Below are 23,849 nucleotides of genomic sequence, written 5' to 3'. Positions count from 1 at the left end.
TAACTAAAGATCCCTCATGCTGCAACTAAAGATCCCACATTGCTGCAACTAAAGATCCCGCATGCTGCAACTAAGACCCAGCAAGCCAAATAAATATTTCTTTTAAATTAAAAAAAAATTTTAATTAATAAAAGATTTCTAAAAAAGAAAAGATTATAAAGGAACAAAAAAAGTGGTGACAACATAATTGTGTATGTAAATAATCCAAAAGGATCTACAGACTCTTAGGATTAAGTGAATTTAGCAAGGTCACAGAATACAAAGTCAATATACTGCCCCCCAAAAATCAATTATGTGTTTCTAAATTTACAATTTTTTTAATTAATAAAGATTTTTAAAAAATAAGATTATAGATACAATAAATAGAAAATGAAATTTCAAAAATATGTTGTTTATAATAGGATAACAAATAGCTAGAAATATCAATAGATTTATCAAAAGATATGCAGAATCTTTACATTGAAAACAATGAAACATTCTTGAAAGAAAGACTGACAGGTGTGTGGTCAAATCATGTATAGTCAATTCACCAAATATTTTTCTTCCTTGTTATAGGTTAGCTTCTGTCTGTTGGAAGCAAAGGGGAAACTTGCCTATGTTCTCAGCTATTTGGAAATCTCACTGTGAAAGTTTCACAATAACTTAGTTTTATTTCTTGAAATTGTATATAAGATAACATTAGATTTGAGAAGCATTTTTAACCCTGATGAAATTTCAGGGATGACTTTATGATCTGACAATAACATAAATGAATACATTTTGAAAATTAAAAAAATTGAAATGCCTTAAATGTAAAAAAAAAAAAAAAAAGACAAAGATGAAGACATATATCGACTCCATGGATTGGAAAATAATATTGTAAGGATGACAGTTCTCTCAAATTGATCTGCTGGTGAAACTCAATTCTAAGTAAAATCCCAACAGGTTTATTTTTGTGAAAATTGACAAGCTGATTCTAAAATTTGCATGGAAATGCAAAGTGCCAAAACAGCCAAGGCAATCTTGAATAAAAATGAAATTGGAGTCCTTCCACACCCAGATATGCTCCTTTAACTTTCAACATTTTAGTACCACCTTTCTGAGATATGGCTTAAAAATAGCATACACTTGTATTTTGTGAATTTTCTGAAAGTTTTACCTCTTACACCCTTTGCATTTTTAGTTCTCACTTCTATCATCTTGTTCTCTCGTTTATTTTATACCTCCTTGTTCCCACTCCCCTTGCTGGTTTTGGTGTTTTTTTGGTTTTGTTTTGGGGTTGTTTTTTTTTTTTTTTTTGCTGGAATGGAAGAGTGGCTACATATTCTGTGGTCTTTCGAAGTTATATATCTTGGCTTTCAATTCAGCAGGGGTCTCATATTGATGATTTTTTAGATGGAATTTAATATTTTGAGTTGCCTTTTTGACCAACAAGAAGGGGGCTTTATTTCAGAAGTTTGAGTAGTTTGGTTGGATGGTCTGGGAAAGTGGTCTCTGAAACCCCAACCTGACTCCTGAGAAGCAGAGAAGTTTAGGGCATCTCCCCTGGGTGTCAGGAGGAGAGTTTAGGCTTGCCTACGTAGCAGTAAGAGAGTATACTGTTTAGATCTCCCTCTTTGCCAGCTGCCCCTTCATTTCAATTTAGGGCTTCTAGGCCTTTCCTGGGCATGGTTCCCAGAAAGTCCCTCTGCTGCTGCTACCCTGATCAGGTTTCTGGATCTGTTAATAATAGACAACAGTGGGGGAAGGGCCAGGATCATTATGGAAATAGGAGCAACTAAACCAGATGGACAGTTCCTATGCACAGGGCCCTGTCTGTCTGCTCCTGTCCTGTGTCTGAGGAGCATTCTGCAGTGAACATGTCTTCTAAGCCATTCTTTGGAGCCACATTAACCTTGTGAAGGTCTCCAAGTGCCTTTCCCCAAAATCAGAACACATGATCTGGGGTGCTTATGAGAACACTGAAACAGAATGTTTGAGATTCGAACTCTACCAGAAAACCCTGGAGGGGTGATAATACCCCTCACAGAACACCCAGAAGGGAAGGAGGTTGGGCCTCAATTAGGTGAGGCAAATAGTGACTCAGAGAGGCAAACTCTATGTAATCCTGGAATCCAGAAGGGGAGTGGGGAAGGTGAAGGGGAAGTATGGAAAAATAAGGACATGATGATGTTGGAGAAGTGGAAATGGGAGAGTAAGACGAGCATGTGACACAGGACCACTATTAAGTAAAATATGAAATCAACACAGTTTAAATCTTGATGCCTCCTAATCTTCCTGTTCTCCATGAATGGACTTCCGTCTTCTGCCTGTGCTCCCTGCATACTCCTTTTCCTTTACCAAAACCTGCTCGTAGTACAGTAAACTCAACTTAGGTCACGACTCCTCCCTCCTCCCAAAAGTAACCACTATCCTGACATTTATGGTAATCACTCAGGATTTTATTTTAATGGGACTAACGATTTAGCTATAAATAATCACTGATGGTAGACTATTAGGCAGTTGAGGGATGTTTGGAGGAGCCACAAGAGGCAGCTGGATCTCAGCACACTCAAAAATCACACCACTTCGTACAGTTAGTTCCCTCTGTGCCTATGATTAAGACACACCTCACCAGAAGACGATCCCACAGAACTCCAAGTACAGTGCTGTGCCCTATGCCCTCAGCTCCATACTGTCATCCACTGATCCAGAAAGAACCATACCCCACAGTCTTCCCAAGGCAGAGCAAAAGTAGGTCCCAGCTCACAGTACTTGGGCGAGTGTAAGGGACTGACAGTCTCTGCTGCTGACATGTGAGTCTAGGACATTGCCTAAACTTCCCTGGGCCTTAGTTTCTCACCGTGAAGTATGGGGCCATGATAAAGCCCTTTACAATCCCCTATTCCTCACCTAACTTGGTGCCCTTTCCTCAATCTTGGTTTCTGTTTCCGCTGCCTATTTATACACGCTGTAAGAAGCTCATTACCTTCCTTTTCCAGTTGGGTGTCTTTCCAGCCTTGTGCTCCTCTTTTTGCCCTTGATCCTCAGACACCATGATTCTGCTTCATTTCTACATGTACCATTATAAAAACACATATACGTCCTTGCATATTAGAGGTGCTGAACAAGTGGTTGTAGAATGAATGAATATATGAAACAAATTGTTTTCTACATTCACGTATGCATTCCTTCAATATTTATCAAGTACCTAATATATACGTAGATACCAACCTATCCCTCTACACAAATCATTCCTCTCCTCCTTTTCTCATCTTCCCCCTTTCCCATTCTATCTTTTTTCCTTTCCCTGAGCCATAGAGTTAGACTGAGTGCCCGGCAAGGCAGGATGCAGAGACACTTCTGCCAGTGGAAACAGACACCATGGAAAGGAGCCAGATGAAATAAGGGCAAAGACAGCTGTACAACACACAGAGAGAAACCAACCAGAATGAAAAGCAGTGATTCATGGAGCACTGCAACTCGGATACTCCTTGGGTTTCACTCTGAGAGCTACTGCAGGACTGAGGTCAGTGAGGGCTGGCATCAAGATGAAGGACAGACAGGCTCCTCCTCCCTGGAGATGTGATGCCCGTCAATCCCTCCCTTTAATCCTCTTCTGCGCACCCCACCCCCACTACTCCCTCACACTGACCAGTGTCCTGGGCCTTTAAGAGTTGGATGGGCTGGACTGAGGAGAGCGCTCACACCTCTCCCCACCCTACTCTTTCTATCTGACTGTAAGTCTGCCAGTGACAGCAGCAAACTGCAGCAGAAGAGAGGAGGAAGCCAGTGAGTGCAAGAGAAGCAAAGGAGAAAAGGAGCCCTCCTGGGTTTCCTCGGCCCACAGCAGAGAGCGTCACAGATCTCAGACACAGGACTTCTCTCCTGCCCACGGTAAGGGCCTGGAGGCTCAGACCAGCCTCTGCTCCAAGCTCTGGCCTGTCTGAGTCCCTAACTCTGCCCTCCACATGCTTACCCACCCTGACTAAATCATACCCTGGACTCTTTTGCCTGAACAGGCCTACAGGGCTCTGACCTCCTGGTTTTCTCTAGCTTAACCTCTTTGACTTACAGTTTTCCTGCTGGTTGTATCAGTCACCTCTTTATATGAGGACCTCTTAGCTACCCAGGCTACCACTCAGAGGTGAGCCCCACCCTAGTAAGGGAAGAGAGAGAATTGGAGCAGCCACGCTTTAGCACAAATTCAATTACAGATTGTTGAGGATTACCAAATGAGGGCTGGCCAAGACCCATGGGGAGTACAGAAACCCCTGGTAATAGGGAGAGTTGTGAGACTTCCTTGGAAAGAGCCAGGGTTTGAGTTCTATGCCTGGTTCTTAGCCTGCTCAATGACCCAGGGCAGTTTGTTGGTGTGCCAGAGTGCTGTGCTGGGAAGAGCACTTGCTTCTAGTCCTGACTCTGACGTTAACTAGCTCTGTGACTTTGGACCACAACTTCCTGATCTATGATCAGAGGGAGTGGAGGCTTCCCCAGATTTGCTTGTGTATCAGGAGTGCTTATTAAAGATAAGTATTCCTGGACCCCATCCTTGGAAATCTGGATCTGGTAGATTTGAGGTGGAGCTAAGGAATCTCTATTTTAAGACACTTTCCAGGAGATATTGATATAGCCAGGAACTGCTGGATTGATGTGTTATAAAAGAGGAGTCTTCAAGCTCTAACATTCTGAGGGCTATGACCCATTCTGTCCTCTTTATGTGAACCAGGTCTGTCATAATCCTGCTCCAAAGCAAGAGAGTAGACAGAATGATTCTCTTCCTTCCTACCCTCAGAGAGACCATAGACACCGTGAATTCCACTATTAGCCATTGGCGCCATTGGCAACTCTGCCAAAGTCCATCTCTAGGTGACATGAAGCCACCTGGCAGTTGAGGACCAAATCTTGCTCGGCAGTCCTTGGCTACTTCCCACTTTATTTTGTGTCTCTATTTTCTCATCTGTGTTATAGAGGTAATTATCCATATCCTCGAGGATCTCCACATATGTGCCTAGGAGTAAACAGTTAAGACCCAATCTCTCTTACTCTCAGTCATTATCCTCTGCTCCTTGCCTTTTGCTCTTGCTCCCACTTCCAAATCCTTTTTCCCTCTTCTCCTAACTGCACCTACATCAGTTGTGACCATCCTTCCCATCCTACCTTCAGGCACCAAAGGAAACACCAAGACCTAGAACACCTGGGTTCTAAGTCTCATTCTCTGGGCGGTTTGTTTAGTCAGTCTCCTAGGATACAGGGGAAAATGAGGCCGAGCAGAGGGACGTGATACTCAGTATCCGAACCCAAGTGTCCCCTTTCCAGGCTCTCAAACTCCTCACAGCGGAAGAGAACCAGAGCTATTGAGAATTAGAAGAGAAACAAAAGAGGAAGGAGTAATGAAGAGAAGGTATAAGGAGAAGGATGAGAAGAGGAGAGCAAAGAGAGGCTGACTTAAGTGAGCAAACAGGGAGGCAGAGAGAGGATGAGAAGAGAAGAGTGAGCTGGGGAGAAAGGAAAAGGAAGGGGTCAAGCAGAGAATGAGGAAAGGAAATATAGAAAAGAAGGGCTATTAAGTGGAATGCGGTGGGAACAGAAAATGATGGGGAGGAGAGACAAAACACTGATGTCCCTCATTCAGTCTTATCTCTGCTTTAATCTGCTTCCTAGAGAAAGCCCTTTCTAAGGGCAGAGTCCCAGTGAGACCTCTGAGGTGGTCATATAGAGACCTCAGTTCTAGTCCCAGCTCTGCCACTTAATTCATTAGGCGACTGGCAGTTCAGCTAGTCCTCTGTCCCCTTCTCTATAAAATGCAGTCCAGCTCTGACATTCTGTGGCTCCCTGAGTTGAAATTGGCCCTCTAATGGCCACATGTCACCTAGATACAGGTTTAAAATAGTGATTCAGGAGTGGGAGCAGGATTGGAAGAGCATGCCGAGCTCTGGGATTGGAAGAGTTTGACAAGAGAGGTTAAAATAATTTTCTAAGGCTGGTTTGAGAGGAGGTAGGGGTGTCCCAGCAAAATAGGGGTGTCCCAGCACTTGGGCTCTGTTCTCAGGCTTCCCATGTTTCAGGACATCATGGTGAGGCTCCCAGACACAGGCATAAGGGAAGGTAATTCTGTCTTCTTCCAGGGCCAAGGCCCACCCATCCCAGAAGTTCAGAGGAGAGATGAGGCAGGATGTTGGGAAGGGGGATTAGGCTTCAGCCCGGGTTACCTCAACCTCCCTTAGAGTCTGAGGACCTAAGACATTTAAGAAAGACCTGTTACTTTTCAGTCTTCATACAGCTTTTGTAAACCTCAGATTCCAAACTGTGCATCCCCACCCAGCAAAGCAGAGATGCTTTTCTGTCTTCTTTTCTTCCTTCTTCAATCAGAGGTTTCTTCTGGTCTCACCCAAGCTTACACATTTGGCATCAGCCAGCAAAACCTTTCCCTGACAGTTGGAACTGTCTCAGGGTTCTTGCTCTCCTGAGAGCTGCCTTGAGATATTTCTTCTGCTTAGGCTCAAACTGATTCCCTGCACATTTCTACTCCTTTGGAAAGCCTTCTCTAGGTCCTGCAGTCAGGAAAGCTGTATTCTCAGTGATCTCCACATTATTCCTGAAGACTTAGTCACCCTGGGTGACTTTATAGTCTCTTCCTACTTAAGGGAGATAGGGCACTAATATGCTGTGTGACCTCAGATAAGTCACATCATATTTCTGGACTTCTGCTTTTTCATTTGTAAAACGTAGGGAGTTGAACTGCATGATGTTTCAATGGAGTACTAACTGAATGATTGGTTTAAGGATTCTTTCAGTTTTTTAGATGTTCACCACTGTCAAAATGTTAAACTTATTAATTAAAAACCACAACATTTTTATTCAAGTGTAGATCCTTTGCTTATACAAGAGCATAGAGCTTTATGTTTCATGGGCGTGGCCAGTTTCAGCATGATTTGGTTAAGAGTCGAGTATATTTCTTCTTGAGGCAGAGCTAGAATCAAAGTGGCCACAAATCAAATCTTCTAGTTCTTTTCAAGGCAAGTTTGTTGTTAGCTATTAGGACAACCTAACCAGTCCTAAATTAGACAGCACATATTTAAAGGTAGGAACTCTTTCTTAGTAGGTAGAGAAAACTTGAAAATGCAGTTCTGAGACTATGTAACTTATCTGGTCCATTAAAACTGTGAGAATTACTTTTATGAAAAGGAGTATAAAATATACTTTATCATGTGAAGGTAGAAGTGGCTTATTTAAGTAGGTGCAGCACCAAGCGTTGTAGAAGAGACAAAAGAAATACTCTGGGGCTTCCCTGGTGGCGCAGTGGTTGAGAGCCCACCTGCCGATGCGGGGGAGACACGAGTTCGTGCCCCGGTCTGGGAAGATCCCACATGCCGCGGAGCGGCTGGGCCCATGAGCCATGGCCGCTGAGCCTGCAGGTCCGGAGCCTGTGCTCCACAACGCGAGAGGCCACAACAGTGAGAGGCCCGCGTACCGCAAAAAAAAAAAAAAAAGAAATACTCTGGCTTAGCCCTTCTGGAGATGGATGACCTATGTGGGAGCATGGGGAGGGCTTCCGGAGGAGGGAGCTGGGACGATTCCACTTGGAGAAGGGAAGGCTAGGATGCAGAGAGAGTCTAGTTTCTGAAAGGGGACAGGCAGCAAGTTGGCGATTCCTAATAATGGGGAACTGAGACGTGTGGTCAGCATTACCTCGTGGATAGCAGGATATTGGGAAGGAAGGGGTATTTGGCAGAAAGCCCTGGTGTGGCCCTGTCGGAGATGGCTGCGGGAAACAGCATAGGCTCTGGAATCAGATATATTTGGGTTTAAATTCCGAGTCCCTGTGTGACTGAGGCAAGTTTCTTAGCCTCTCTAAGCCTCAGAATCACCAAACTCAAATCAGAAGTAAAAAGAGCTACAAACTATGTAGATGAAGTAGCTGACATACAGTGTGCAGTCAAGAAACACTAGCTCCCTTCTCTTCCTCCGCTGATCTGTTATTCTAAGACCCCGAGATTAACCTAAAGCCTCTTGCTGCTGCTCCTTGCTCCTTTAGGTGACTCTGGCATCAGCTGGTGAAGCAGTGGGTGATGGCATCCCTGCTGCAAGGCCGTGAGTACCCCTGCAGGAGAAGAGGGCTTGGGGAGACAGCCCAGGGACAGGGAGGAGGCTGGACCCCTGTTCAAGAGCTCCTCCTGGGCCCTCCACCCTCCCCGCCAGCTACCCAGTCCCTGCTTCTCCTGGCTCAGGGCTGCCTGTTAATCAAGACCTGCTGCTGATGCAGAAAGGCACGCTGATGCGCAAGGTGAGGTCCAAAAGCTGGAAGAAGCTAAGATACTTCAGACTTCAGGACGATGGCATGACAGTCTGGCATGCCCGGCAGGCCGGAGGCAGGGCCAAGCCCAGCTGTGAGTGATGTGGATAGCTAGGGGCGGGCACATGGGTGGATAGAACCCTGAGGACCCAGCAGCCTGAGAGCAGGGAGAGGGACCAGTGTCCTATGACGTGCCCTTGTGCTGTCCCTTTTGTGTCTGTGTCTGAGCCTGTAAAATGGAAATTATAACAGTACTTGCCTCTTAAGTGTGTTATGAGGATCAAATTGGTTATCACATGCAAAGACCTTCGAAGAGTCCTGGCACATAATAAAGCTCAGTAAATCATAGATTATATATTATTTTACTACTATTATTATTTTTATTAGAGCTTGATCTCAGGCATCAGAATGTTTGGATTAAAGCCCTGGCTCTCCCAATTTCTAGCTGACTGGCTTTGGACAAGTTACTTAACTTAAACTAATATCAGTTTCCTCATCTATAAAATGGGGATTAAACAGTACCTGTCCAGTATGTTACAGAGGCTTAAGAAGTTAATGTATAAATCACCTAGCATGAGGTCTGAAAGCAGGATGCATTTAATAAATGTTAGTCATTATAATGAATACTTCTAAATATCATAAATGTGTCATAATAATGTGCATCCTATTGGCCAAACACTTTATGATCCCTCTAAAAATTTGATCACAGGACACATCTAAGAGAATCTACTTTAGAGACATAACCAAAGCTCATGATCCACACCAGCTCCAGCTGAAGAAGTGGGGGGGAAGGATTTCTCTGGCTCCCTCCCAGACATCTGGAAAGAGGAAGCCCTCAAACCTGGAATGGGAGAATTGAATTTGGGCACATCATGCTTTGGTGTAACTGCTTCTACCCTGCAAGTGTGTTTCCACTTGTCAGCCCCGCCAGTCCTCCTGTGATCACCATGTAAACTGGCCATGGAAGGGACCATCCCTTATTTAAGATGAGGGCACTGAGGGGTTATGTCATTTTGGCCCATGTCACGCCGCCAGCTGGTGGCTGGAAGCCAGGTCTTGCCACTCCCAGAACAGGCCCCTTGCCGTGCTGCCTATGAAAACAGCAATGACTCGTGGCATCCTGAATTCCAAGGGTCTGCATCTCCCTGTACTAAGGCTTTGGGGGTTCCAACCTGTGGAGGCTGGGGTCCCTCCTCCTGTGGCTTCAGAGAAAAGAGGGGAGTACTGGTCCTTGACCCTCAGCTGCTGCAATTTGGCGGACCCTCTTCCTCAGTGCCCGCACTTGCCTCTTCTCCGGCAGTCTCAATATCCGACGTGGACACAGTGCGTGAGGGCCACGAGTCTGAGTTGCTGCGAAACCTGGCAGAGGAGTTCCCCCTGGAGCAGGGCTTCACCATCGTCTTCCATGGCCGCCGCTCCAACTTGGACCTGGTGGCCAACAGTGTCGAGGAGGCCCAGATCTGGATGCAGGGGCTCCAGCTGTTGGTGGACTTTGTCACCAGCATGGACCAACAGGAGCGGCTGGACCAGTATCAGTAGGATGGAGTCAGAGTGGGCTCCACGGGTCACTGAAGGAGCCAGATGCTGCAGGGCTAGGGACCGGTGGGAGGGGGCACAGGTCTAGGTAAGCCCGAGGGTCCAGATGGGGTGGGCAAGGACTGCTCAGCCGAAGTGAGGCTGAGATACTGAGGGAGGAATGGAGGCTTGCGATGGCACAGGCATAGCCAGGCAGAGTTTGGGCAGGAATCAGGGCCCCCAGGATTGGGGGAAGGGACAGTGAGAGGCAAAGGACCAAACTAGGTGCTGATCCTGAGAGTTGAACAGAAGATCCCAGTGACATTAACTACAATAGGGATGGGAAGCAACTCCTTAGAGGGCTTAGTGGGGTCAACTCACTTCAACTTTCCTAGATTGTATTCACCTTCTATGCCAGTTCATTCATTCATTCACCATCTATTAAGCAGAATGTATGAGGCACTATGCCAGGCTTTAGGAATACAAAGATTAATGAGAATCAGATACTGTTTTTGTCGGTAAAGAAAATAGAATTATATAAATAATTTAAGTACCTTAGCAGTGTTATGGTACTCTAGATGATATGTGGGTGTCCAAAGGAAGGAGAAATATTTATTTCTAGCTGAGATGGTTCTGAGAAAGCTTCAGGGAGGAAGTAGCATTTGAGCTGAGCCTTGAAAATGAGTAGAATTTGAACATGAAGAGAGGAGGAGGGAAAGGTACTCCTGCCTGAGGGAACAGCATGAGTAAAGGCCCAGAGGTGGGAAACTGAAGAGCAGGAGAGAGAGTGGGACATCAGCGAGCAGGGGAGTTGCTGAGTCTGGCTGAGGTACGGGGAGGTCAGTGATGTGTTGAGAAGATGAGGTTGGGGCCAGATCATGGGGGTGAAGGAGATCTTAACTTCTATGTTAAGGAATTTGGGCTTCTTTCTGCAGGCAACAGGGAGGTCCCCGCAGGCACCTGAGCCATGCAGGGACAAGGTAGATCGGTGCTCTGGGGAGATTATTCCAGAAACTAATGTGGAAAATGAATTGGCATTGGGGAGAGACTGGCGACAAAGACAGGGGCGCAGATGTCAATGGATGAACATGCACACACATCTGCACACACAAACACACACTCAGTGCTTTTGCCTTGACTCAGACCTGGATGGCTGAGTGATTGGTTCCAGCACGGAGACAAAAACCAGGATGGTCGGATGAGTTTCGGAGAAGTCCAGCGCTTACTGCACCTGATGAATGTGGAAATGGACCAAGACCATGCCTTCCAGCTTTTCCAGGTGAGTCTTCTGGGGAAGGAATAGCAGAAGCTAGCCAAGGCCACATTCTCACTTGGCCGGAAGTCCTCTGACCCTCTCAAGGAACACTCATCTGGTTGAATCTCTCCTATGCACCCTAGCACTATGCCAGGCTCAATGGGAAGTGTGGGCAGGACATGGTTCTTAACCTTCAGTCTTGTTGGAAAGATGACTCATAAACTTATGAAAGGTAAATAACAACATGTTATTACATCAGACCTCAGGGATCTCTCTGCCCTTGGCCAGAATTTCACAAGTGCCTAGTACAGTGGAAAACTCCAACTGGTAGGTGAGTAAATAGGAGGAGGGATCTTCTGATCTTTTAGGGACATGTTGGGGTATTTAACTCTTTCTTGTTGAAAATTATCTCCAGTAGCAAATGGTATGGCTGAAATTTTGCTTTTTACTTACTGAAGTGGCTTCTTCTATGAACACTGAATGTCAGGAATTCTGTGGAAGCACATTTGGCTCCACCAGTAATATTGCCCTTACAGGGCAAGTCAAAGCCAAAAAATCTGCTGTTAATAGGGTCTGTCCACTCTCCTCTAAACCCTCTTTTGCAGAGAGCAGATGCATCCCAGTCTGGGACTCTGGAGGGAGAAGAATTTGTAGAGTTTTATAAGTCATTGACTCAGCGTCCTGAGGTGCAGGAACTGTTTGAAAAGTTTTCATCTGATGGGCAGAAGCTGACACTGCTGGAATTTGTGGATTTTCTCCAAGAGGAGCAGAAAGAAGGAGAACGGGCTTCTGACCTTGCTCTAGAACTCATCGACTGCTATGAGCCTTCAGATAGCGGTAAGAGGACAAGGGTGGAGAGGCATCAGACGTGGGGGCCGGATGGGGGACTGTGGTTAGAAAGGTGCAGAGACAAGCAGCCTTCTGCTTAACTAAGGGAAGGCTGAGTCCACCCCTATCCAGGCCCCCTGCCCAATCAGCTTCATCTCATTCAACCACTCTTTCGGAAGGAGAGAGCCATTTCCTGCCCACATAAGACAGGAGTCTCCTCTGTAGTGCTGGATTTCTCAGGAGGAAGAACATTCCATAAGTCCCCTTTCCTCCACCACGCTCATGTTTCTCATCCTTCACTTTCAGGAAGTTCTTCCTGATATCAACATTTGTCCTCAGTGGAAACGGAAAATCCTTGGTCCTCTTGCTATTTTTTAAAAAAATAATTTATTTATTTATTGGCTGCGTTGGGTCTTCGTTGCTGTGCACGGACTTTCTCTAGTTGTGGTGAGTAGGGGCTACTCTTTGTTGTGGTGCGCAGGCTTCTCATTGCGGTGGCTTCTCTTGCTGCGGAGCACAGGCTCTAGGCGCGCGGGCTTCAGTAGTTGTAGCACGCGGGCTCAGTCGTTGTGGCTCGTCGGCTGTAGAGTGCGGGCTCAGTAGTTGTGGCACGCGCACAGGCTTAGTTGCTCCGCGGCATGTGGGATCTCCCTGGACCAGGGCTCGAACCCATGTCCCCTGCATTGGCAGGCGGATTCTTAACCACTGCACCATCAGGGTAGCCCGGTCCTCTTGCTTTTGGCCTCTTCTCTAGTGCATGTGATTCCTTTTCCTCCAGCTCCCTTCACGGTTCCTGTTGGCTGTCTCTTTAAATGCTGGCTCTCTATCCTTTCCTGGGCTTTCTCCAAATTCTCCAAGTGGTTCTTGAGTCCTAAGCCCCTGAGCAGGGAAACTAGTCAGTCCCTGGCTGAGGGGGATGATGAGGTGGCCAATCATTTAGCTCTTTACAAGCACAGCTAAAATATGCCCTGTCTGCCCTCAGACCTTTCTCTTTGTCCCTTTACTAGACACCATCCTACCCTCCATTCCCTGCAGAAAGTGAAGAATTTACATTACTAATATTAAGTGACTTACAAGGCATTTTACATCTCTTACTTCTTCTAGTCCTCACTATATCCTTGTAAATCAAACCCAATAATCTTTATTGGGCCTTTGCTAAGTATCCCATAATGTGCTAATATCTCTACATGTTTTTCCCTTCAAATCCTTCCAACAACCTGAGGAAGTGGGATCTATTATTGTCAGTTGTACAAAAGAGGAAAACTGAGGTTAAGAAAAGTTAAATGACTTGCTCAGAGTCAACAGCTAATGAAAGGAGGAACTGGGATTCAAACCCAGGTCATCTGACTCTTACCTGGTGCCTCTCTTGAAAACAAGGATTAGAGATGGGAGGAATGTGAGCTGGACAGGTGACCCAGGTTTCCTAGGTCTCAACTCCCACTCCCTTTCATTCATTCATTCACTCACTACTTCAGCAAATGCTCACTGAGTACTTGTAACGTGCCAGGACCTATGGTAGGCACCAGAAATACAGTAGTAGGTCAGACAAGTACAGTGCCCTCATGAAATGCAGAGTCAAACAGAAAGCGTTGGAATCGCTGATTCCAGATTCATGTGGGTGCTCAGAGAAGGAAGGGGCTGTAAAGCAATCATTTCAGGAAACTAAATAGAAGAGGAAGTTGGTGGGCTAAGAAATAGGATCCTCTATTTTCGGTTCAGGATCCGGTATACATCATTACATTTATTCTACCTCCCACCACTTTTGGTGTTCCTTCCCCTTGCACTTGACTATCAGATACTACACTCTGGCTGCAGAGTGTGGTATCAGTCAGGAGACGGGGGCTCAAGTCCCCACTATGCTTCTTAGTAACTGAGTAACTCTGGGCAAGAGTCACTTAACCTATTGGAGACTCAGTTTTCTCATTTGTAAAATAATTGGTGATCAAATGAAATAATGTACATGGGGACTTCCCTGGTGGTGTAGTGGCTGGGAATCCGCCTGCCAATGCGGGGGACGAGGGTTCGACCCCTGGTCTGGGAGGATCTCACATGCCGCAGAGCAGCTAGGCCAGTGCGGCACAACTACTGAGCCTGCGCTCTAGAGCCCGTGCTCTGTAGCAAGAGAGGCTACTGCAATGAGAGGCCTGCACACCGCAGCGAGGAGTGGCCCCAGCTCGCCGCAACTGGAGAAAGCCCATGTGCAGCAACAAAGACCCAACGCAGCCAAAAATAAATAAATTTATAAAAAAAAATAATGTACATGAAAACTACCTAGTAACTATGGACTTACCCTAGCGATTTGAGTTATTACAGTCAAGAATGAAACTTTGTGCCCAACTTCTTGCCGTTTTCCACCATCCTCAGGCCTTGTCAAACCTGGAGTGAGGAAGCTGGGCATGAGAGTCAAGCTGTTCTGTCTCCCCTGCAACAATGTTACCCTCAGTGAGACTGTACAATCCAGTGGTATAGAGCGTGGCTCTGACACCTGGCTGCCTGGGTTCAAATCCCAGCTCCTTCACTTATTAGTTATTAGTTATGTGACCCTGGGATAAGTTACCTAACCTCTCAGGGCAGATCATGTTACATCCACCTGCTCATGTTGGTGAGAGCATTAAGAGAGATGCTGCATGTAACGTCCTTGGCACAGAGCAAGTGCTCAAGAACTGTTAGCCATCATTGTTGTTATTATATGAAGCCTGTGCTGAGGGGGTGAGGGCTCTGGAAGGAGCAACAGGGCCCTGCCCTCAGAGTGTAGTCCAAGTGGATGTTGGACAAACACTCCTCAAAGCACCGTATGGGAACTGACGATAGGAAGAAACCCTCAGGCCATAGCTGGCAGCAGCTACACAGCCCAGGGAATAAAACACAGGTACCTTGGTCTTGTCACTAACAAGTCTTTGACTTTGATCCTCTCTGAGCCTCAGTTTCCCCATTTATGAAATTAGCCCTTTGGACTGAATACTTCGCTGTCCATTATGGTAACCAAGAGCTCCATGTGACTATTTAATTTGCAGTTGGCCCTCTGTATCCACAGATTCCACATTTGTGGATACGGAGGGTCGACTGCACCATGCCATTTTATGTAAGGCGCTTGAGCATCCACGGATTTTGGTATCTGCTGTGGGGAAGGGGGAGGTCTTGCAGCCAATCCCCTGTGCATACTGAGGGATGACTGTAACTAAAATCAAAATTTTAACTCAGTTCCTCAGTCGCACAGCTACATTTCAAATACTCGGTAGCTTTATGTATTTAGAGGCTATCGTATCGGGCCGTGCAGAATAGAACATTTCCATCATCGTAGAAAGTTCTATTGGACAGCACTGGACTAGAATGATCTTAATGATTCCCCTTGTAGATTTAATGTTCTCTGAGGGTGGGGGTGATTGAAATGACAGACACTGGATGGGGCAAGTTTGGGATCTGGAGGCTGGGAGTGGACACCATTGGAAAGGCCAGGCCCTGGAGAGGGCTGGGGTGGAGAACCGCCTGTAGGTGTGCTGGGTGCTGTCACCAGAACTTCTCACTCTAGCTACTCCACACCCTAGGCAAACGGCGGCATGTGCTGAGCATGGATGGCTTCCTCAGCTACCTCTACTCAAAGGACGGAGACATCTTCAATCCGACCTGCCTCCCCATCTACCAGGATATGACTCAGCCCCTGAACCAGTACTACATCAGCAGTTCCCACAACACCTACCTAGTGGGAGACCAGCTTTGTGGCCAGAGCAGCGTGGAGGGATACATACGGTGCAGTGGGGCCGAGGGGTGAAAGGGTCCAGCTCATGAGAAAGGAACATCTGTGGGAAGTTGGGGGTTGCTGTCAGGCGATAACAGGGATTGAAACGTTGTGGGGGGCTTTGGGGCTGAGGATCCCTGGATACCTGAGAGACATGGAGGAGCTACTGAAGACTGGCAGGAGAGTGGTATGGAAACCCTGTGGGTAAATGGAGCTTCTCTCTCTCTCACAGGCTATGAAACTCTCTTGGAACTCAGAGGTCCTGACAGATTTATTGTGAACAAATAAATAAACTAAATGTTAAATGGGAGGCAGTAGAGAAGAGGAGTTAAAAACATAGGTTCTGGAGTCAGACGATTTGAGATCAAATACTAGCTCCCTCACTTGGGACTATAGGGCTAAATATTTAACCTCTCTATGCCTCAGTTTCCCTATCTGAGAAACAGAGATGATTACAATGCCTATTCTGTCTGGGTTGTTGTGAAGATGAAATGAGGTAATCCATGTGTCAATAGCTAATAAATGGTATCTGCTTTTAATCGTGGATTAGAGCAAATAGTCAAGATATCCTTGTAGTGCCAGCAACTGAACTAGTAGCTTCAAGGGATACATGATGAGTGGAACTTCCCCAGGAAGTCTAGTAGAGGAAATAACTGTAAATTTACTGAGAGTTTGAATAACTCGGTGTTGTATAACGATTTACAAGCAGAACACCCCAAGGCAGGATGTGATGGCTCGCTAAGGGAGGATTGTGAGTTGGTCTGGGTGGGGGTGGGTGGAGATCAGTGTGAGCTGCAGCCCTGTCCCAGTAGACAGAGAAGGGTCCGTGGAGATGTAGCTTGGTGGAGTCTTGATGGGTAAGTGCCGGTAAGCACTGTTTTCTTCAGGGTGGGGAGAGAGGGTCCCTAGGTGGAAGATCAGACCTTGACCCCTCCTGTCCCTGGGGGGTGGGGTTCTTGCAGGGCCCTGAAGCGAGGATGCCGCTGCGTGGAGGTGGATATATGGGATGGACCTAGCGGGGAACCTATTGTTTACCACGGACACACACTGACCTCTCGCATCCCGTTCAAAGATGTTGTGGCCGCCATTGGACAGTATGCCTTCCAGGTAGGAGCCTCAGGATGGAAATACTGATGAGGCAAGAGGATCTGAAGGAAGAGGCTCTGGGTCTGGGGAGGGTGGAGGGATGCAGGGGAGGTTACGTCAAATGGCATATGTGTAAAAGAGATTTTAACTGTGAAGCATCAGGCAAATATTAAGGGATTATTATGAATAAGTGTTAGATGTGTTACTAGTAGTCATAGAGCTAATTGCTAGAGATTAGTAATTATTACCTCTAACAACTTCTGTCACCCATCTGGGAGAGGGTGGATGAGGAAACAGAGAAAGTGGTGGGTAGAGCTGGGAGACAATAGCAATCTGGAGATGAAAGCCTGAGAGTGTAACATGAACAAATAACTGGGGGAATGTCCTGGCTTTCCCACTCTGAGCCTGAAAACGCAAAGGTCCCAGAGGGACCTGGGTCAGACCTGGCACAGATCTGAGATTTGGGGTCCCAAGAGTGACTTTTAGATGTGGGGTGCCCAGACCCAGGAAGATCTCCTTGAGACCTGGCATGGGGTTGGAGGACCTTGGCAATCAGGGTACTCAGTTGAGTTAGTAACTAGGGGGGCCTGGAGAAGCAAGGAGGTTATAGGCCTCAGAACTCTGGCTCCAGTGTGCCCTCCCCTCCCCATCAGACATCAGACTATCCAGTCATCTTGTCCCTGGAGAACCACTGCAGCTGGGAACAGCAGGAGATCATAGCACGCCATCTGACAGAGATCCTGGGAAATCAGCTACTGAGCACCACCTTGGATGGGCAGCTTCCCACTCAGCTGCCCTCCCCTGAGGTAGGACCATGCTCCCCCAGCCCAGGCTCTGCCATGGCTTCCCTATTGCCCCACCTTGGCTCCTTCTTCCATGCCCATCTTGTTCCCTTCTTCTCACCCTCAGATGGACCATCTTACTCTTTAATATCCTTGGAGAGAACTTCAATTTTTTAAAAATCTGATTCAGGGAATTCCCTGGTGGCCTAGTGGTTAGGATTCCGGACTTTCACTGCCGTGGCCCGGGTTTAGTCCCTGGATGGGGAACTGAGATCCTACAAGCCGTGTGGCGCAACCAAAAAAAAAAAAAATCTAATTTAACATAGAATTCTAGGTAAAGTTCTCTAAATTTAAAGACATTTATTTACTTTATTTTTTAATGGAAAATCTTTTTTTCTTGATAGTTCATAATTATAGCCTAGCCCCCCCACCATAATCTCAGCCTCTCCCATAACGGCTGCCAAAAGATTTTCTAAATGCTTATATAGACATGTATGTGTATATATGGTCACATTTAAAAAACGTGAATGGGATCATCCTTTCCTCCCCTTTTATAGCTCACATATAATATCAATATCTATCATGAATGTCTTTTCATATATATGTTTTTTTTTTTGCCGTACGCGGGCCTCTCACTGTTGTGGCCTCTCCCGTTGCGGAGCACAGGCTCTGGACGTGCAGGCTCAGCAGCCATGGTTCACGGGCCTAGCCGCTCCGCGGCATGTGGGATCTTCCTGGACCGGGGCACGAACCCGTGTCCCCTGCATCGGCAGGCGGACTCTCAACCACTGTGCCACCAGGGAAGCCCAGGGTTTATAATTTTTATTGATATATAACAAATTTTTAAATGTTAAAGATAATGTTTTGGAAATTTTTTTTTTTTTGCAGTCTATTTTCCTTTTCTTTTCTGGCCGTGCTGCACGGCTTGCAGGATCTTAGTTCCCAGACCAGGGAATGAACCCCGGCCACGGCAGTGAAAGTGCGGAGTCCTAACCAATGGACCGCCAGGGAACTGCCCTTGCAGTCTACTTTTTCTTTTTGTCATTATAACATCTTCAGAGATTTTTAATCTTTATGTAGTCAAATCTGCCAATTATTTTTATGTCTTGTGAGTTTTCATCGCATGTTTTTATTTATTTATTTATTTATTATTTATTTGCGGGGGGTACGCGGGCCTCTCACTGTTGTGGCCTCTCCCGTTGCGGAGCACAGACTCCGGACACACAGGCTCAGCAGCCACGGCTCACGGGCCCAGCCGCTCTGCGGCATGTGGGATCTTCCCGGACCGGGGCACGAACCCATGTCCCCTGCATCGGCAGGCGGACTCTCAACCACTGCGCCACCAAGGAAGCCGCATCTCATGTTTTTAAAGGCTTTACCACCTTAAGGTTATTCAGAAAGATTCTGTATTTTCTTCTAATACTCTTATGTTCTTTATATTTACATGTAAATCTTTAATCTGTGAGGAATCTTCATGTGTCAAATGTGAGGTAGGGGTCTGCATGTATTTTTTTCCTTATGGATAGAGATGTTACAGGTTCGCTTAATAGGAAATCCCTGTTGTATGTATCAAGAAGCCTTCCTGTGGGAACTTCTGACCACTCACTCACTTCCTGTGCCTTTGAGAGCAGTGGGACCTGCATGATCCCCAGGAGGGTTCCAGACGAGATAGGTAGACAGGCCCCCTCATTTTTGTCCCCTAGGAGCTTCGGAGGAAGATCCTTGTGAAGGGAAAGAAGTTAAAAACGCTTGAGGAGGATCTTGAGGAAGAGGAGGAGGAGCCAGAGTCTGAACTGGAGGAGGCTGAGCTGCAGCTGGAGGCCCAGATGGAGTCTGAGCCCCAGGAGTTGAGCCCTCGCAGTAAGGACAAAAAGAAGGTAGGCCAGGAGAGTGGTCTTTCTGCTCTGGCATTTGATCAGGGGGTACCACTAGCTGAGAGCCCGCATGTGAAGAGACTGGAGCCAGGCAGGGTGGAGGGCCAAGGAGCAAAATGCTCCTTGCCTCCAATGAAAGAGGCATAAGAATGCGTACATAGCATCACTATATAGATTGCCATATATAGGTACATTGCAGTGGCTTTCCAACTTCTTTGGGCCGTGAAATCTTTTTTTTTTAATGAAATCTTATATGGAAGCTCAGTATACAAAATAGATAAATGCAGAGCCCTCCTGGTTGAAGCACCCCTTTGGCTCTCTCCTGGGTCTCCCAGGTGACTTCTGAGACATCTTTGTGCTACTTCCCAGTCTCCTTGAAGGCTAGTTCGAAAACCACTGATGGGTACATGCGTGCATGCGTGCGTGTGTGTGTTATATTGGGTAAGTAGGGCTTACTAGAATGACTGCTGTGACCTCAACTAAAGTCGGCTTAGTTAGAGAAAGCTTCTTGGAAAAGGTGAGTCTGAAGAGGGATCAGAAATAGCCAGAGGAGGAGCAGGAAGAGGTGGGGAAGGGGCACCACTGGTGGGACCACCGAGATCCTGCTCTGAAGTCCGCATTTCTCTCTTCTGTGCATTTGCTTGGCTCAGATGACTTCTAGCTTATACTGTTCTCTCTGGAGCTGTGTTGTCTAACCTGCTGCCATGCCCAGGGATGGAAATGGGAATTCAGGAGAAAAATCTATAGATACTACTCTGGGACTCTCACATCCTTCCAGGTGTGATTTCCATGACCATCTGCATACCTTGACGTATCTGTCTGGGCTCATGTGCATTTTTTTTTTTTTTTTTGTGCTACGCGGGCCTCTCACTGTTGTGGCCTCTCCCGTTGCGGAGCACAGGCTACGGACGCGCAGGCTCAGCGGCCATGGCTCACGGGCCCAGCCGCTCCGCGGCATGTGGGATCTTCCCAGACTGGGCCACAAACCCGCGTCCCCTGCATCGGCAGGCGGACTCTCAACCACTACGCCACCAGGGAAGCCCTCGTGTGCATTTTGATAAAAAATTATTTATTTGTTTTAAAAGATGAGAGGTAGGGAGTATGACATCTGTTTAATAATAATAATAATAAATTAAAAACCTGTTACTTACAAAGTAATCCTTCAAGCCCAGAGGCTGAAACTGATCCCATCAGTATACACAGACTGCCTTTATTGCCATTCCCATCCTCAGGTTGTGATGTGCCCACTGTTGTGTCCGCCTATGTGTTGTAAGATTATGTCCCAGGCTCCTATTTCCAAGCCTGGGTTGCTTCTCTTTCCAAAGCAGGTGAGGCAGGAGGGAGAATACAGTGGGGAGGCAGTGGGCAGAGCCTTATGTTGGGTGGAGAAGTTCAGATCTTGGCCATTGGCTTCTTCCCTCTCAGATTGCTAATGGTTCAATTCCATCTTCCTCTCTACTTTCTCCTTTTCCAGAAATCCAAGCCCATCTTATGTCCATCCCTCTCTGCCCTGGTTGTCTACTTGAAGGCTGTCACATTCTACAGCTTCACTCATTCGAGGGAGCACTACCGCTTCTATGAAACATCATCTTTCTCTGAAGCCAAGGCCAAGAGCCTCATCAAGGAGGCTGGTCAGGACCAAAAGGGAGGGACACGGAAGGAACTGGGATGGGTTAGAGTCAGGTCTGATGGGCAGGCAGATGAGTCCCAAGAGGATGAGGGAGCTAAGGAGGGATGGTGGAGCCAAGGAACTCCTCAGACCAGGTACGGGGATGGGAGTATTAACAGTGGGCTCAAGGCTCTAGGAGTAAGACAGGTGTGGCAGATGGTCTGCATGGAAGAGAGATAGGCATAGCCTTAGGAGATGCTGCAAAGAATGAATTGGGTGGGCAGGGTCCTTGAGACCAGGGAAGTGGGAGGATCCACCCCACCCACTACCATCTCCCTACCCACACCCTCTTTGCAGGCAATGAGTTTGTGCTGCACAATACCTGGCAGTTAAGCCGTGTATATCCCAGTGGCCTGAGGACAGATTCATCCAACTACAACCCCCAGGAGTTCTGGAATGCAGGCTGCCAGATGGGTGAGGGGGCAGTAGGGACAGGGAAGAGCGAGTGGAAGAGCTACGGGTGGGAAGTAAGTCCCTGGGTGGCAACGGGGCCAGGGAGTGCTCCGAGAGGAGGGCTAGGCTGAGAAAGATGCTCTCCATCGTGTTTCCTGCAGCCCTTTTACACCCAATATGTCTGTCTAGCTCCATGAAAGATGGGCTGGATGGCCCCCACGGTGAATCTTTCCTTTTCTCCCCGGGCCCTCAGTGGCTCTGAATATGCAGACTGCGGGGCTTGAGATGGACCTGTGTGATGGGCTCTTCCGTCAGAATGCTGGCTCCGGCTACGTGCTGAAGCCAGACTTCCTGCGTGACGCCCAGAGTTCCTTCCACCCTGAGAGGCCCATCAGTCCGTTCAAAGCCCAGACCCTCCTAATCCAGGTATAATGGAAAGAGAAACCATTGGGAAGAAACTGGGATCACTGGGATAGAAGCCAGGGAGGGTGGTGGGTGGAAGGGGTGAGGGGTGGGTGGCTAGGACTGACAGGAGTGTAATGGGGGAAAAGTTCCTCATGAGGCAGCATGGACTTTGGAGCCAGTTGCCTAGGTTCAAACCCATTTACTAGTTGTGTAACGTTAGGCAAACTCCTTAACCTTAGTCTACTCACCTGCAAAATTGGGGTAACAATACTGCCTACCTCTCAGGGCTGTTGTGATTAGTTAATCTGAAGTGCTTACAACAGTGCCTAGGGCATAGTAAGCGCTATAGAAGGGCTGCTGTCATAAAATACCTACTTTCAAACCTTGCTAAATTTCTACTGGGATGCATTTTAAATAGCAGGTGAGGTACTAGAATATATTACCCATGAGAATTAGCTTTGCAAACCCCAAAGCTATAGTGCAAGGTCCTGTGTCTCCCCCGCAAGGGTGTGAGAGCTGGACGGGGGCTGGGCTGAGCAGGAACTAGTGAGGTTCCAGAGCTCTGGTTGCAGGTAATCAGTGGGCAGCAACTCCCCAAAGTGGACAAGACCAAAGAGGAGTCCATTGTGGATCCACTGGTAAGAGTGGAGATCTTTGGCGTCCGCCAAGACACAACCCGGCAAGAGACCAGCTACGTGGAGAACAATGGTGAGACTGGGCAGTGCTGGGGGAAAGTGGGCGGAGCATGGCTGTTGTTTTCCTACCATCCAGCCCTCCATTAAGCACAGTCCATCACCCCTCCCGCCACCTTCATGGGAGGCAGTGTGGAACCGGACAAAGAATAAGGACTTGGACATCTTGGGTCTGAAGCCAGGCCTCTCACTTACAAGCTCCAGTGACTAAGCAAACTGCTTACCCACTCAATCTCCTCACTTGTAAAATGCTATGAAAATTAAGCGAGAGAACACGGGGAAAGCAACCCAACATGGTCAACAATGTCTGTTCCTTCATTTCTTCCCTCACTTACCCTCCCCCACTCAGGTTTTAATCCATACTGGGGGCAGACACTGTGCTTCCGGGTCCTGGTACCTGAACTGGCCCTGCTGCGTTTTGTGGTAAAAGACTATGACTGGAAATCCCGAAACGATTTCATTGGTCAGTACACCCTGCCTTGGAACTGCATGCAACAAGGTGAGCCAGTCCTCCCACCCCTGGCCCGCACCCCAGCTCTGGGCTGCCTTCCTAATACCGTCCCCCGCCCCCCTTTCCAGGTTACCGCCATATACACTTGCTCTCCAAGGATGGCATCAGCCTCCACCCAGCCTCCATCTTCGTGCACATCTGCACCCGGGAAGGGCTAGAGGGGGTTGAATCTTAAGGTGGGCACTTCACGGGAAGAGTGGGTACATCGGCTTTAGACGGTAAGAAAAGCCTGGAAGGATGCTCCAGAAAGCAAACAGAGGTGGTGAAAACCAAGCTTTGGACTGTGCATTCCTAGGCACAAAATTACTTCATCCTTCCTGACAAGCAAATCTAGGACCTGATTTTTCACTTTCTTTCTTTTCCCTTTCTTCGTTTTCACCAGCCTTTGGTATCATTCCTGTCCTTACCCTCTGCACACTCTACACTGGAATTCCTTCCTTCCTTCCTCTTGCTATAGGTTCAATACCATACCCAGATCTAGGACTACACTTTCACACCAACTCTGGCTCAAAGGCAGATTGCAACTAGAAATCCAGAGAAGGGCTTGGGGCAGACAAACCCTCAGAGGCACTATCTCCTCCACCTCTAACTTCCTCAAAGTCCAGAGCCAAGGGAAGGACAAATCAAGCCCCAAGGCTCCCCAGGCAAAGGCTGGGGAAGGAGATCTGACCCCAAGACTGTATTACGACTGTCAAGAGAACACTACACAGCCCTCAGAGTCTCCACTGGACTGCTGCTCCCTAGCCCCTCTGGTATAAATAGAGCTTCTCTCTCAATTTGGCTTGAGTACAGTCTCTCATTGTTGGGCAAGAAGGGGAGATATGAGGGTTGGGGGACATTTGGGATAGG

General features: G+C 47.4%; 2 protein-coding genes across 2 annotated transcripts in view; one reads left to right on the top strand and one right to left on the bottom strand.

Annotated features, from left to right (window-relative positions):
• The first annotated feature begins 7,455 nt into the window (after window positions 1-7,455).
• PLCD4 (phospholipase C delta 4) lies at window positions 7,456-23,683 on the top strand. The gene is made up of 15 exons (XM_027121439.1): window positions 7,456-8,052; window positions 8,190-8,348; window positions 9,555-9,783; window positions 10,913-11,048; window positions 11,630-11,861; window positions 15,398-15,599; window positions 16,551-16,695; window positions 17,328-17,480; window positions 19,160-19,333; window positions 20,805-20,961; window positions 21,297-21,413; window positions 21,646-21,818; window positions 22,370-22,505; window positions 22,839-22,988; window positions 23,069-23,683. Exons 1-15 carry the CDS (start codon window positions 8,031-8,033, stop codon window positions 23,173-23,175), a joined length of 2,292 nt encoding a protein of 763 aa, XP_026977240.1. The 5' UTR covers window positions 7,456-8,030; the 3' UTR covers window positions 23,176-23,683.
• ZNF142 (zinc finger protein 142) overlaps window positions 16,653-23,849 on the bottom strand; it is a 25,924-nt gene continuing 18,727 nt past the window's right edge. Inside the window, exon 9 of the mRNA XM_027121378.1 lies at window positions 16,653-16,757. Within this exon, the coding sequence (XP_026977179.1) occupies window positions 16,705-16,757 (53 nt within the window). The 3' untranslated portion in view covers window positions 16,653-16,704. The remainder of the gene's footprint in view (window positions 16,758-23,849) is intronic.

This window comes from Aethalodelphis obliquidens, unplaced genomic scaffold, assembly GCF_003676395.1.
Source record: "Aethalodelphis obliquidens isolate GAN/ISIS:26980383/991018 unplaced genomic scaffold, ASM367639v1 scaffold2, whole genome shotgun sequence".
NCBI lineage: Eukaryota > Metazoa > Chordata > Mammalia > Artiodactyla > Delphinidae > Aethalodelphis > Aethalodelphis obliquidens.
Note: the sequence above shows the minus strand (reverse complement) of the source record. Positions and strands in the feature narration are given on the sequence as shown.